The 16,352-nt window shown below is 38.2% G+C and overlaps 1 protein-coding gene across 13 annotated transcripts in view; it reads left to right on the plus strand.

Annotated features, from left to right (window-relative positions):
• The window catches only part of chl1a (cell adhesion molecule L1-like a), an 88,580-nt gene extending 83,519 nt beyond the window's left edge, over positions 1–5,061 (plus strand). For all 13 annotated transcript variants that reach the window (XM_048178092.1, XM_048178093.1, XM_048178091.1 and 10 more), the window contains one exon: positions 3,039–5,061. In XM_048178092.1, coding sequence (XP_048034049.1) covers positions 3,039–3,237 — 199 coding nt within the window. In that variant the 3' untranslated portion in view covers positions 3,238–5,061. The remainder of the gene's footprint in view (positions 1–3,038) is intronic.
• Positions 5,062–16,352: the final 11,291 nt, after the last annotated feature.

Genomic DNA, 16,352 nt, shown 5'->3' on the forward strand with positions numbered 1-16,352 from the left:
TTCTAGAACAACATATGCTCCCATCCAGACGTCGTCTCTTTCAGGGAAGACCTTGTATTTTCCAACATGACAATGCCAGACCACATACTGCATCAATTACATCATCATGGCTGCGTAGAAGAAGGATCCGGGTACTGAAATGGCCAGCCTGCAGTCCAGATCTTTTACCCATAGAAAACAGTTAGCGCATCATAAAGAGGAAGATGCGACAAAGAAGACCTAAGACAGTTGAGCAACTAGAAGCCTGTATTAGACAAGAATGGGACAACATTCCTATTCCTAAACTTGAGCAACTTGTCTCCTCAGTCCCCAGACATTTGCAGACTGTTATAAAAAGAAGAGGGGATGCCACACAGTGGTAAACATGGCCTTGTCCCTACGTTTTTGAGATGTGTTGATGCCATGAAATTTAAAATCAACTTATTTTTCCCTTAAAATGATACATTTTCTCAGCTTAAACATTTGATATGTCATCTATGTTGTATTCTGAATAAAATATTGAAATTTGAAACTTCCACATCATTGCATTCTGTTTTTATTCACAATTTGTACAATGTCCCAACTTTTTGGAATCGGGTTTGTATATTTGCACATGGAGAAGCTTGAATTTGTAAATGTGTTTCCATCTCATTACACTTAGACACAGAGATACCCGTTTTATTCCTCCCTCAGGAAAGAAATCCAGCAGAAGCTCGGAGTCTGATCTGTACGCTACCCTTGTTTGGGGAGTTAGAGCACCAGACACACTCAAACATCTGCTAACTGAAGTAACTAGATAGGGAAGTGCGTCCCATACCAGCTGTGGAGTATGACGGTAGCCTCAGAGGCTTTCAAAACTAAATTACTCTGGCTTGCACAAGGAGGCCACTGATTTATTACACTTTGGGGAATAGAAGAGCTGGTTTATCATGTTACGCCATTGATGATTTTCATTTGATGCAATGAAATATGATATAGTGCACTGGATTCTAGGATACTGAGATTTTAGTAGATCGAAGATAGAAGAGGTGGACTGATAAAGGGTAGATTAGATGGTAAGCAAACAATCAGTTCTCGTAATCAACGTGTTGGTTGCAGGAGAAATGGGCAGGAATAAAGATCTGAGTGACTTTGACAAGGGCCAAATTGTTATGGCAAGGCGACTGGGTCTGAGTGTCTCTGAAACCGCAAGGCTTTTGTGTTGCTCCCAGTCAGCAGTGGTGAAAATTTACCAATGGTGGTCCAAGGAGGGACAAACCACAAACCGGCGACAGGCGTGTTGGGCACCAAGGCTCATTGATACAATGAAGGCTATCACGTCTGGACTAAACCACAAGAAAGTCTACTGTGGCACAAGTCATACAACATTTTAATGATGGTTATGGGACGGATACAGTACACAGTACACAGTACACAGTGCATCACACTCTGCTGCATATGGGGCTGTGTAGCCTCAGACCAATTAGAGTGTCTATGATGACCCCTGTCCACTGTCGAAACCAGTTACAATGGGCACGTGAATGTCAGAACTGGACCATGGAGCAGTGGAAAAGGTTGTCTGGTCTGATGAGTCTCATTTCTTTTACCTTTTACATCATGTGGACGACCGTATAGCTGGGGTCTGTAATGGCACCAGGATGGACTCTGGGATGACAACAAGCCGGTGGAGGGACTGTGATGCTCTGGGCAGTGTTCTGTTGGGGAACCCTGAGTCCAGCCATTCATGTGGGCATAAATTTGACATATGTCACCTACCTACACCTACCTACCTACCTACATGAAGGGTACACCCCTTCATGACAATGGTGTTCCCGGTGGAAGTCAGCAAGATAATGCACTCTGCCACACTGTTCACATTGTTCAGGAATGGTTTGAGGAACATGATGAAGAGTTCAAGATGTTGCGCTGGCCCCTAAATTCCCCAGATCTCAATCCAATTGAGCATTTATGGAATGTACTGAACCAAAAAGTTAAATTCGCAGCACCTTGCAACTTACGGGACTTGAGTGATCTGCATATACATACACGAACATTCAAAAGTTTGGGGTCAGTAAGATTTTTTTTTTGAATCCTACAAAAGACTTTGTAAAAGACAGAAGATTTTTCTTATGAATTATAAATCATGTCATCAAACAAATGTCATGGTTTCCACAAAAATATGAAGCAGCACAACAGTTTTCAACATTGATAATGATAAGAAATGTTTCTTGAGCAGCAAATCAGCATATTAGAATGATTTCTGAAGGATCATCTGACACTGAAAACTGGAGTATGATGCTGATGATGCTGAAAATTCAGCTTTGCTATCACAGGAATAAAATACATGTTAAGATATGTCAAAATAGAAAATGTATTTTAAAATGTAATAATATTTCCTAACTTTTTCTGTATTTTATTCAAACTTTTGATAGGTAGTGTGTGTGTGTGTGTGTGTGTGTGTGTGTGTATACCAACAGATGATACAAATATTTTAGTTTTTATCTGCACCAATTAACCAGCAAAAGATGACACAATGCAGTCCCTATTGTTCAATGTTCTACCGTGGTCAGCAGGACTATTATTTCTAAAATTAAAAGAGGACAAATGTCAGTTTATCCTAATAAATGTTCTGTCTGGATTTATTTTATCGCTATCCAAGATGTTGTGGCATCTCATAGTAATTGGGAGCTTACGAGGTGACCCCCCATCTCCTTCACAGACACCTGCTTCCTGGCAGTGTGCCTGCTCTCAAATTGGCAGCTAATTTTGGTTTGTCCCATCATTCCTTAGGGACTAAAGTAACCTGACAGGCTGTTTGTCGACAGGCACACAAAGCATCTCTTAAGTCAGTCCTGCTCATTGGCTGGCGTGACCAGTGCTCTGTGATTTTCTCTCTCTATCTCTAGTTTTGAGAATTGCTATTAGGCTTTGAAGTCTTTGCAATTAGTAATTAGCAGAAAGCAATGATTGCATCCTTCCCCTACACCCCGCCTTACCCGCACTGTCTGCCAGCTTTGACTAGTATCATCTTCTTAGTCACTCTGAGCTGAATTTGACTCATTTTTCTTGGTGTTTGACAGTGACAATGATGAGAAGCCGCTGAAGAGCAGCCAACAATTGTTCAGAGACAAAGAGGATGATAGCAGTGAGGACTGCTCTATGACATCAGAGGACGAGGACTGCGAGTTCAACGAAGACGGGTCGTTTATTGGCGAGTATTCGGGATACAAGCGCAGGGAGTCAACGGAGGTGAATGGACACGCCCCTGTAACTTCCTAATGCTGGTTCAATCTTATGAACTTTTATACCGTTTTAACAGGGAGAAGGAAATGTTTGTTTGTATGATGTGCCTTGAATGTGCCTATGTTTTGTAAGAGTTTTGCACAAATAGCCACTTCTTTACAGTATTAATATGAAGGGTGATGACAGTTTATAGTTCAGCACAACATGAAAATTATGCCATTATTTACAGTACTCATCGCTGTGTTGTTTCAAACTCAAATAATGACTTTCTGAGACGTTTAGCAGATTATTCAAGATGCTCTTTCCATACAAAAATTAAAAAGTAAATGGTGACCAGGGGCGGCAAAGCTCCAAACATATGACTCATTAGCTATATTCAAAAAGCCTTTCATATGATATGAAATTTAAGTCATTACTTGCTGATAATCTGCTGCAATTCTCAAATTCTCATTCACATTTGTGCCATATTTGAATATGTGCAAATGTGAATGAGATTTGTGAATTGCAGCAGATACCATGTTGGTATGGGTAGATTTAAGGGTGGGTTACAGTACACCTTAACCCACCCTTAAATCTACCCATACCACTAAATCTGTCCTAACCTTACCCACCTCAATAGCAGCACAAGTGTTTTCACAATGAACATGAACACAATAAGTATACATTGCACATTTATTATTATTTATGTAAATACATGGTAAAATACATGGCACATAAAAGACACATAATATAAAGTGTGACCTGAAACATTATTTGCAGGTTGGCCCACCAACAAAACAAACAGGTTTGTGCACCTTAGAATTAATGTGGATTACACGTTTATGGTCGGATTAGAAAACGCTTTCACTTTTTCTGCTGAAGAAAAATAAATAATTCATGGCCTGTCACAAAACTGATATCTTGACAGCACAATTTTCGGTTACATGTTCGCTTGTGTGGGCAATCACGTAACCTCTCTGCACGCCTCTCAGCAAGATACTGACACAATGAAACAAAACAATTATGTTCTGACTCTTCAGTATATCTACAAAAACATATTTCTGTTTAACAATGTATTTTATTAAAACTGACATTGGAGCTGCCATGGGGAAAAATTCTTAGATAAAGGTCACCATTGAGTGGTTAGATACCATATATTTATATATTATATATAATATGCAAAAATATGTTTTAGCGCATGTAAGCTACCGCCATAAGGGGGGTTTCGTTATCAATAACATGCTAAGATTGCTTTATTAGCTTCTTGAAACTCTAAAGCTCAAGTATGATCAAGTCAGTATACTTTTGGTGTCTTCAGCAAATCTTTTACATTTTTTAATTATGTTTTGCCTCCAAAATGAGATGATACAACAAGAAGGGTTTGTGGATCATCAAAATCCATGTTTCTAATAATATATTATGTCCAGGCCGCAATCCAATGTAATGTCAATCCAACTTCACATATTTATCATTAATTTTCAAAAAAAAAAAAAAAAAATGTTTTTGCTTTTTTTATAAAAAGAATATTTAGTTGAGAGATTTCACTGTAGATATGCTCTTCTGTTCTTGCACTGTACATATCTGTAGATACTGTTTTGTTTGTTTTTGTAAGTTTTTCTTTCTGCATTTTAGTTTTGTGCATTTTATTCTGCCTGAAAACGTTGCTTATACTAAAGACTCAGGAGATTTTTTGTTCCTTGCAAAAATGTTCATCTTTATGATATCTTCAGACCTGAGAAATGTTTACTCCCACGTTTTCTATATTTTGTATTCATGCACAATACTATGAAATGTTGACTATCAAGACACATTTTGTTACACTGAACCTTCAGGTTTCACCACAGAAACACATTGGACAATAAAAATGACTATTAAACTGTTTTTTTTTTTTTTTTTTTGCACATTTTAATTATGTATGACCTTATATTGAGTTTATATTTCTATTAATAATAATAATAATAATAATAATAAACAATTTCTGATTCCAGCACAACTGGAAAAAATGCATTAGAAATCCAGATAAACCATTTCCATAAACTGTAAGAGAGTTGTAGATAAAGGCTTTGTAATAAGCCATTACATGCTCTTGTTCAATGCGTGTCTCCTTCTGAAGATCCCAAAGTGCATAACCAGGTACACTTTTGTAATATTGTATAGATGAGAAGTCTTCAGAGAGGGTGAAAAAAAATGAAAATATAAATTTAAAAATTAATCATTTCAACCAAAGCTACATTATAGAAGCTAAAGTTCAGCAAAATGTCTCATTGTCCCTCTCACATGAAAATGTATAATAGTGTCTCTATTATGCTACATTAAAGGTTTCTAATTTTGTTTTGGAGGTCTTCTACAATAGATATACATCCAAGGTAAACAAAAAAAAAACAAAAAAAAACAACATTAATAATTATTTATCAAACTCATTATGATTATTAATTATGATTAATTATGAATATGTAAATCAGTTAATCAGATTAACTGGATGTAGCTACATTAAGATTAATATTACAATCAATTAACCTGTTCGTCCAGTGAACACTCAGCGTTGATTGTTTGTTAATTCTAAGAAATGTTCATTTCCAGGTTATGGAAAAACAACATTCTTGTACCGTACTACTCAGAGCATGTAGTCAGGATCTAAATCACTTAAGAGGCAATTTATTAGCAGACGGAGTCAGAACCAAACATGTATTGTGCACAATCTTTATTAACTAACTCACAAACACATAACTTATCTAATAAACACATAACACACACATACGTAGGTAAGAATGAGCAATGATAGAGTTGAACCAGAAGTGGAACCGGGAATGGAGCTATAGGAAAAGTCAAAGACAATCTGGAAAAGACTCATCAGTTTCCTCAGTAAAAAAACACCTTTGCTGACAAAGGTAATTTATACAAATCAATACTAAATCGCTGTTTAGTGTTCAAATGTACAATACTTGCAAGATGCCTTTAGGCTGAGGAGCATCGGATCTCCAGGCTGAGGAGAAATCTTGAAAGATTCGGTCCGAAGTTGTTGCCAGTATATTCTGCGTACTATGAAGCACCTTAAGTTCATAGATGAGCACATGGCTGGGTTGTAGGCCGAGGCCTGCAGCAAGAAGGGGTCTCTTCAGTCGTCCAAGAAGCAAGGAAAGAGAGGGAGGGGAGTTGTGCTCTAGCTTTTAACCTCTGGTCAAAGTCCAACCTCTTAGGGTTGACGTGGCCAATGAAGATGTTGTATTTCTGGGCGACAACACACCTCCTGTCAGGGCTTTTAGGACCGAGCAAGATTAACTGGCTGAGTTTTTGAAGAAGAACTATTAAAGATTCTTGTAATACTGATGTGTTGCACAGGTATGGATATACCGCATACACAAGCATTTAAATCTTCTCGATACGAACCCATAGACACTAAACATGACATAATTGAAGTTACCTTAAATGTATCATAAAACATGTGAATACAATGAGTGCAATACAACAACAGTAATAATGGATTCCATTTCCTGGGGATGTGCATGTTCATTTATAGAACAGTCTGTCTATAAATGAATGCAGGAAAGTCTGTCTTCTGTGGGGATAATGCAGGTAAGATGCATGTTTCCTGTGTCTCTTCTCTGCTCTCAATGTAGCAACCACATTCTTTAGCGTAATAAAACTTGTAACTAAGGTTGCTTTCACACCTGCCTCATTTAGTTCGGTTGAATCGTACCAGAGTTCGTTTCCCCCTTTGGTGCGGTTCGTTTGGGCAGGTGTGAAAGCAGCAATCGCACTCGGGTGCGCACTAAAAGCGGACCAAACAAGCGGACCGAGACCTGCTTGAAGAGGTGGTCTCGGTACGCTTTCAAACGAACTCTGGAGCGGTTCGCTTGAGATGTGAAAGCAATCCGACCCAGTTAACGGACCAACGAACCAAATGACATCATAATTCATAACGGAAAATGCGATATAAAAAGCGGTAGTGTCTAATTCTGTGAGTGAGCACATTATTTAACACAGATGTAAACCAACGAGCGCCGCTGTTGTGTAATTGCACTTCTCCGTGTGAGAATACTGTCCCGACAAAGCCTTTTTCCTGCTCTGCTTCATTATAAAATGTAGCCTATATAGTCTCTCTCGACACGCTGACAGGTCGCCTACTACACAGCGCTGGGAAACCAGAGACAGACCGAGAGAGAGAAAGAGCGCGCGTTTGAATTTGCCGCAGTATTAATATGAATGTAGTATATAATTTAACAGCGGGAAAGACGGCTACATTTATAAAGTGTTTGCGTGTGTCTCGACAGTTTCAAATAAAGCCACAATAATCTCATGGAGCGAACTTGTCAATCATTATTTTGATGGATGACGCAAAGAAAACTCTGACCAATAAGAGGGCAGTTTTACTCGCATGTGACTTGCCTAAACACATTTTGGTACGCTTTGAAATGTTGCCATGTGAAAGCGAACCGAACCAAGAAGAAAATGCAACATTGTAACAAATTTAGTCCCTGTTTCGGACCAAAACAAGCGATCCATAGGTGTGAAAACACCCTAAGAACTTCTTGGGGGATGGGGGACAGGCCCCAGAGTGCTTTAAACAATTATTGGTTAACTATAACAAATAATTGTGTCTGATTTGTCTCAGTGGTTACACCTACCAAGTCTACTCTGCTGTGACTGGTCAGATGGTCCCGTCTGTTGTGATTGGTCTACTCTGCTCTGATTGGTCAGATCACCCAGTCTGTTGTGATTGATCTCCTCTGCTTTGATTGGTCAGATGGCTCAGTCCGTTATGAGTGGACTACCGCTTACAGCATGTTTTATCATAAATTTGAGTGTGAGTCCATGCAAGTCCATGCAAAGTGGATTTGCTTTTGCAGCGCAGAAAACTGCATCTTCCTGACATGTCAACAACACAAACTCTTCCAGGCCTCAGCTGCAACTACAGTGTTTAAGGGTCAAAGCAGATGGCTGGCATTATGCAAATGTGTTACAAACCTAACCAAAGTTTGTACAGGAAGTGAGACTGGAATTACTGACAACTCGTTCCAGGCAGTCCAGGTTTGGTTCTTTAATTTGGGCATTTTGATCGATAAAACTTTGCAGACATTTTACATTCACAAACAGCTATATTACACACTACATTAAAGTACCCCTATTATGCTTTTTGAATATTACCTTTCATGCAATGTGTAATGAAGCTGTCTGTGAATGAAAATGATCTGCAAAGTTGTGAAGCCGAAAGTGCAAGATAAATAAAGTTATTGTCTCTCAAAATAAAGAATCGACTCTGAACCGCCTAAACGAGTAATCAGAATTCGAACCCCCACCCCAACTTTACCCGCCCTCAAACACTGTGGCTGCCTGGTTCGTATTGTGTACATGTCAGGAAGATGCTGTTTTTTGCTCTAAAAAGCAAATTCTCTTTGTAAACACAATGTTGTGCAATGTAAATATGAGAAAATGAAAGTGTTTTTTGACCTTTAATGCATGTAAACCTGTTGTAGGAGACCTCCAAAACAAAATTAGGAACCTTTAAAATAGCATAATAGTGGGACTTTAAATCTAATGTCAGAAAAGCATAATATGGGCACTTTAAGTGAAATTAAAATAAGATGCACTGTATATACAGTAACAATGTACATTACTGAAAAGGCTTGGAGACCTAGGTATAGATTATGCAATATAATATAGAGCTATACAATATTATATAACATAAATGGTACCAAGTTGAATACAAAAAGTCACATTCAAGTAAATTTTGAGTCTAGGATGAAAAATTTTACTGTGTTTCAGAGTATAAATACTGGATTTACTGTGTGAAGCTATCATTGTAGCCTCTGCCTACTACATGGTTTTAGACTTTCACTTTATGGCAATTTAATGATGTTTATGACAACTGAAATAAGAAGAGATATCTTCTATGACCCGTACTTATTTTTTTTAAAAATAAGAAAGCCGTTTACCTTCATCACAAACCCCATTTCCAAAGACATGTCCTGGGCAATTTTGCAATGTTCTTGTTACCTTTAGAGGTGACTCATTTCTCTAACAAATTGGATATGGTGGATATTGGAGGGGGAAGCTGTCAACAGCAAATCCACCCTTTGCTGGAAACATTCCTCCGAGATTTTGGTCCATATTAACATGATAGCATAAGTTGCTGCAGATTTGTCAGCTACAAATCCATGATGCAAATCTCTTATTCTTATTTCAAAGGTGCTCTACTGGATTGAGACCTGGTGACTGTGGAGGCCATTTAAGTATAGTGAATTCATTGTCATGTTCAACAAAAACCAGTTTGAGATGATTTGAGCTTTGTGACATGTTGGAAGTAGCCATCAGAAGATGGTTCACTGTGGTGATAAAGAAATGGACATGGTCAGCAACAATACTCAGATAGGCTGTGTCATTTAAACTATGCTCAATTGGTATAAGGGGCCCAAAGTATGCCAAGAAAATATCCCCCACACCATTACATCACCACCTGTTGTTTACGCCAAATTCTGACCCTACCATCTTGAATGTTGCAGCAGAAATCGAGACTCATCAGATCAGACAATGTTTTGCCACTCTTCTATTGTCCAACTTTGGTGAACCCTTGCATACTATAGCCTCAGTTTTCTGTTCATAGCTGACAGGAGTGGCACCTTGTGTGGTTTTCTGCTGCTGTAGCACATTTGCCTCAAGGTTCAACGTGTGCGTTCAAAGATGCTCTTCTGCATATATCAGTTGTAACAAATGGTTAGAGTTACTGTTGCCTTTCTATCAGCTCGAACCAGTCTGGCCATTCTCCTCTGACTTCTGGCATCAACAAGGCATTTTCACCCACAGAACTTTCACTCACTGGATATTTTCTCTTTTTTGGACCATTCTCTGTAAACCCTAGAGATGGTTATGTGTGAAAATTCCAGTAGATCAGCAGTTGCTGAAATACTCAGACCAGCCCGTCTGGCACCAACAGCCACATTAAATAAGTCACCCCCCCCCCCCCCCCGATTAGATATTGCATTAAGGAGCAGTTGAATAGGTGTACCTAATAAAGTGGCCGTTAAGTGTATATGTAGGCTATATTTCAAAGAATATATCTTGAATAGTTTATTTGTCTTACCCTTTTATCATTGTTAACTATAACTCAAGCAAAATGCTATGAGGTTTATGCTTAGAACAACAAACAATTGCCAATGAGGTAACAAATAAAGTTTAATAAACTTGAAATGAAAATAAAAGTAAGGTAAACTAAGATATATTCTCTAAAAATAAGACTTAATTTTGTAAGAAAAAAAAAAAAAATGTTGCATCAAGTACATTTATTTTGTCCTACGCAGATGTCAAGATGACAAACCAAGAACGGTATACTGATTAACAGTATTTTTCTTGGAATGCAAAATTAGTGTTTTGTGATGTTCTCAGTGAAATTCAGTTATTTAGGCCATGTGAGAATCTGATCTCATGCAGATTGTGCAGGTGAATTGCCATTATTCCATCCAAAGCTCTTTAAGATTAAATAGGCATCTAGCTATAATCAGATGACTCCATGGCTAAAGCACTTGAAAAGCACCCAATGCTTAGTGCTGAAATAAAGTCATTCACAGCAATAATCCCTGCTTCGTGCTGGATTATTCTTTTATCCTTTCTAAAATTGCTTTCTCTGTAGAGCAATGAAACCCACTAAACAACAACAAAAGATTACCCACCCCCCATCCCCCCCATCAGCAGACCTTGGCCTTGTCAGAAATGAATCGTCTTGTCCAAGGCTATCAGATTCAACATGTAACACACAGGTAAGAGCCCATAGTGAGCATCTGAGGTCAGTGCACCTGAATTATACATGACTGAGGTTTCATAGATGACATACAATTCTATTTTGTTGACCCTTGTTTTTATAATATTCATCCAGCCATTTCCAGTTCTTTTGTTGATATGCTGCACTCACTTGCTGCCAGTGTAACTGACTACTGCAGGTGCGTGTTTAGAATTGAGATGGATGATAAAAATAGATTTCGATTTTTTCTGAAGTAAATATGAGTCGTGATTTCCAGCGCATAATCTCTCCATCACAAAATCTCTCCATCACAAAGTCTATGGGATTATTTTGCCTGATTATTTTCCTTTGTCAGGTGAAAATCTTCAGAACATTTTCTGACCCCAAACTTTAGAACACTATTGTAGCTTAGTGTTAATAGCTACTTTCTCTGAAGTGTATCTTTTAGCTTAGCTTAGCTATTGTTTACAAGTAACTTGTATCTTAGGTAGCTACATTTTAGCTTTCCCAGGAACACTCACTAGAACAAACAGCGCATGCAAGTTTAACACTTCTATGCTAAGTGTTAGCAGTAGTAAGAGTGACACTTATTCCTGTTAGATCTGATAAACAAGGACATGAAATCACAAAAGCACAGGCAAACAAGTTTTTTTTGGACCACAAGGGTAAAATTAAAATCTCACTGGATTGTTTGCTTAAAGACCCCCTGTGGTGAAAATCAAGTTTTTAATGTTGTTTATAATGTCTATGTACGTACTGTTTTTAATATGCTTTAAGACAAACCATGTGCAAATTCATAAGTCAGCACCATTGCTGAGTATTTTGTGTTTGAAACTGCAGTAAACCAAAAACCCGCGGTTTGAAATCGTGGGTGTTTGTGACGTCACAGACTACCTTGTAACCAATCACAACAACTTGCCGGCAGGCTTTAGCATATCATTAAAGTCCCTGTAAAGTCATTTTAAAGTATGTGTTCTGAGTTTGTCACACCACAGAAAAATGTGTCATTAACCACCCAGCCAAATTTGAATGATTAAAAAAAATCTGCAAGTAAATGAAATAAGTTATCAAAATCTCGAAAAAACACTCATTGGGCACGTAACTGTCGGACTGTTGTCGAGTCGACAAATGACGGTGCCGCAAGACGGGAGGATGAAGGCCGGGACGGGAGAGACTCATATATAGTATCGGTTATCGTTGGGATGGTAAGAAGGCCAAGGCCAAGGGGGGGGTGGGGGGGCGGTGTTGGGGGGCGAGGTCTGTTCAGTCACATTCACCAAAAACAGCGGATTACCTGTGAATCCCAGCTGTTTAATGAAAGTTTGTAAAATTATCCGGTGTAGAACGATCCCTTTAGAATCCTTCATATCATCGTTTTAGGAAATTTAAATAAGGAGACTGAGCATATTGTATATTATAACAACCATGTAATATGCATTTGCGTGACGAAGGCATTACTAGCTAAATGTGCAACGAGTGAACCGCTGTAGAGGCGGCGCCACGCTCGGTGCGTCATTGACAGTTATATAGTGTTAGGGGAGGGGCTATGCTCGGTGTGCGTCATCAGATCCCCGTTATAGCTCCGCCCAAAAAATCCTGAGCAGACACTTGGTGAAAAACTGTTTAACGCTCTAACTTCACAATTAAGAATTACACAATTCACAGACTTTGTAATGTGTTTCAGCAATACATTTGTAACATTTATAAAGTGTTTAGAAAGAATTCTCAGAATTGACTTTACAGGGACTTTAACTATGACTGCTCTGAAGCAGAAAAGTCTCGAGAGAAGCCAGGTTATCCCGGTAAATTTTCTGTTGATATGAAAAATTGTGTAGATTTATCAATATAGCGAGTCTATTACGATGTTATGATGAACTGCCTTTCTCCACTGATGTTCTGAGATGTTCAAAGCGTTTGTAAGGATACTGATTGTTAGAAGGCAGCTGTCTGACTCTGTCTGAGATGAAGAACAGGAACAGGTGTGTGTAACATTAGCAACACATTATTAGCTGTTTGATAACGTAGTCAAGCAAAAGGCTAATCATATTAATTCATATTAATTAATGACAGAACCGTCGCAAAGGCTGTGCCAAGTGTGCAAGCGCATAGCGGCTCACGCCAAAGTAAAGTGACAGCTGACTTGAAGTAAAGCCAATAAAGTTCATGTTTTTGTCCTTCGAAATATTTTAATACTATAAAACATAGCTAAAACACTATTGCTCTGAGCGTGTGCGTGTGACCGTGATTCATATTCAGTCAGTGTGGAAACGCATGCCAAGTTCTGAGAGAGCTTTATTCAGTAGCTTTATTCCGCCTCTGGTATGGATCAAACCATAGATATTAGTCTACCTGATGAGTTCAAGTAAATACGCTGGAAATCCGCGCTCATTCAAGGATGTGCTTTTATTTCATGTAGCCACAACACAAACAACAAATTGCTTCGTTGTCACTGCAGCAACAGTAGGCTATACTCTCCGAGCTGGCGTGAGCCAGTGGAGGCGGGGCTAATTTGCATATTCATTAATCTGTGTATATTAAATGAGGCAAGGTTGTAGAGTTATATTCAAGCTATTTTAAGGCATGAAGAATTTTTTTTCAGTTGATTTTTTTTTTTTTTTTAAATATGACATTTTGGTGATCAAAGATGAGTTTTAAGGGATGAAATAATTGACTACAGGGGGACTTTAACTACTTTACTGGAATACATGGTAAAGCTAGAGATTTTGCTCTAAAACGATGCCATAAAATGTAAAAGTCCTTTAAAGTAAGCATACCTTCTACTTTCACTGCTCCCTAGCTGTCTAAAAAGAAAGCACCAAGGTTGAGGAAACGCATAGACCATTCTCTGTGAATCAATGCTGTGAAAGTCTTCTAGAAACATTGGGTACAGGAGGTTATCGTTACCATTGATGTGTTGTATAAAGTGTTTTAGGAAGTACCTCAGTAGGTGATCCTGAACCAGTGCACAGTGACCCTCTCTTGGGTCAACACAAACACTGTTTTCACTCATCAAACATAAACATGGACCCTAACCCTGGCCCAAACCCCATTAGATTTGGACGCAGCAGCTCTCAAAGCCTTAATAAAGAAAGAAATCAGACTGTAAATAAAAACACCAGGGTTCACTGAAGACAAGGTTTGATCTACCAATTATTCCAGAGAGCAGTGACGGCGTCACAGAGTGTACAAGAAGGTGGAGGACACGTGCTATGGAGTTTTATTAATAATGAACGTGTGGTTCACGGGGAGGTAAAATATGACAGGTGTCATATTTCAAGATTCCTGGGTTGCTTTGTTAATAAACAGCAGATTTTTAAGAGAACTACTCTCAAACAAAACTGTCAAGTTGTCAAGTTCAGTGAGAAAAACTTAGTACAAGTTCACAGCTACAGAATACGGTTGCCAGTACAACACACAGATTGGTTATAAACAAGAATAACAACCAGATGAGTGTCTTAAAGTTTTAAAACTCACAACCGCATTTTCTGTAATGTGTGACAGATGAACTCGTGCCTTGATGGAACTCATTAAATAACATTGTGTCAGCTATAATAAGATTATAGAAGACTAGTGTTATGAAAGTTGGCATCTTTGATATTTATTATAGTCATTATGGATACAGGTGATATTCACCAGTCACCACTATCATTTAAAGGTGTACTAAGCTTCCTGTCCCCCCATTGACAGCTTAGGTAACTACCACTTTCAAGGCCCAGAAAGGTAGTAAAGACATCATTAAAGTAATCCATGTGACCCCAGTGGTGTAACCTCAATTTTATGACATGACACTAGTATAAAGAGGTAAACATAAATTTACCACTTTATTTAAAAACATTAATCTCCAATGTGTGTTCACGCAACACCGTATGCTCTCGCGTCAACACAACGCGCATGAGTCGTGGTGCTCTCGTGAACATGCATTTGTATTCCAAAGATGAACGAAAGTCTTAGGGGTTTGGAATGACATGAGGGTGAGTAAAGGATGACAGAATTTTCGTTTTGGGGTGAACTAACCCTTTACATACTGATAACACAAGACAAGATTTTTTCCGCAGTGCTTCCCACAGGTTTGAAATATACTTGCGGTGGTAGCCGGGCGAAAAATCCTCCTATTACCCACGGCACAAAAATGGTCTACTACATGTGACAAACAAATAATGTGTGATTTTTAACAGTATTTTTATTTATTGAAATTAACTTTAATTACATAGCATATTACATTTTATTACATACTAATATTATGCATTATTATGCATTGTAAATTATGCAAAATTACAGCATTTAAATGGTTCACCTTTTCGTATGTTCTCCTTGCTGTCATATAGTGTCTCTCTCAGTGAATGGGACACAGATTTTACTAGTAAAATTTATAAAATGAATAATATATGTGTCAAATAATGTTCTTAGTCTTTTCTTCCTGTGGGGGAGACTACAATAATTTACTATGAATTAAATGGAAATCAAATTAAATACAATTTATTGTGTAACCAAAATACCAATAATGCCCAAAAGAAAAAGAAAAAACTTAGCGTGAGACTTTTAATTATAAACAAGCCCGAAATACACAGGTACTCTTATTTTGAAATGTCTGTACTATTGCAGGCTGATCCTTCAGATTCTTACAATCGTCTAAAACATTTTATATAAAGGCCATAAAGTAGACTTTGTAATAATTCATCAACTTGAGTTCATTAGCAATCGCTTGGCATAAATCTGCCCTTTTCATTGATTGAGAATCACTTTGAAGCAGACTGAAGCGCTGTTGCGCGAGCTTGTAGAACGCGCAACAGCGCCCCTTGTGACTTTGCAAAATGAAGCGCCTGTGGGAATGTCAGCGGGAGTAAACAGTTCTGACGCACGCATAACGAGCAGGTATGAAACGACTAGTTTATCGATCGCGGATGGTTTCATTATCTTGCGTGGATATAAAAGTATAAGAGGATAAAAATAATAAAAGCAAAAATGTGTCTCCAAATATACTTGGGCGGCCGTTATTATACGTGGGCGGCCCGCCCAAGTAAAGTCTATGTGTGGGAAGCACTGTTCCGTCATCAAATCTTTCCACCTTGTGTTTGTCATACTGATGTTTACGCTCATTTTTTGTCTTTCGCTGTCTTTACAGGTACCAATTCTACAATTTTTTTCAACAGGTAAAGCACGATAACGGTTTTGCACTGCCTAATTTTTTTTTATTCACATCACTAAACAACACTACGCTACTAGCGTATAGAGGCGGCAGCCAATGAGTGTGATGATTCTATCTGACATTTAGTAAAAAAAAACACCACGGATCATGTCATTTCAGCATGGTGAAATACACTGTGATGTTTTTATAGAAAACTATTTTCAGTACTGTTTTCATCTAATGTGAGTGTACACAGTTCAGAGGATTCTTCACAACGCACCTTTAATAAATAAGTTAGAATAAATAGATTTTTAA

This window comes from Megalobrama amblycephala, linkage group LG24 (genome assembly GCF_018812025.1).
Source record: "Megalobrama amblycephala isolate DHTTF-2021 linkage group LG24, ASM1881202v1, whole genome shotgun sequence".
NCBI lineage: Eukaryota > Metazoa > Chordata > Actinopteri > Cypriniformes > Xenocyprididae > Megalobrama > Megalobrama amblycephala.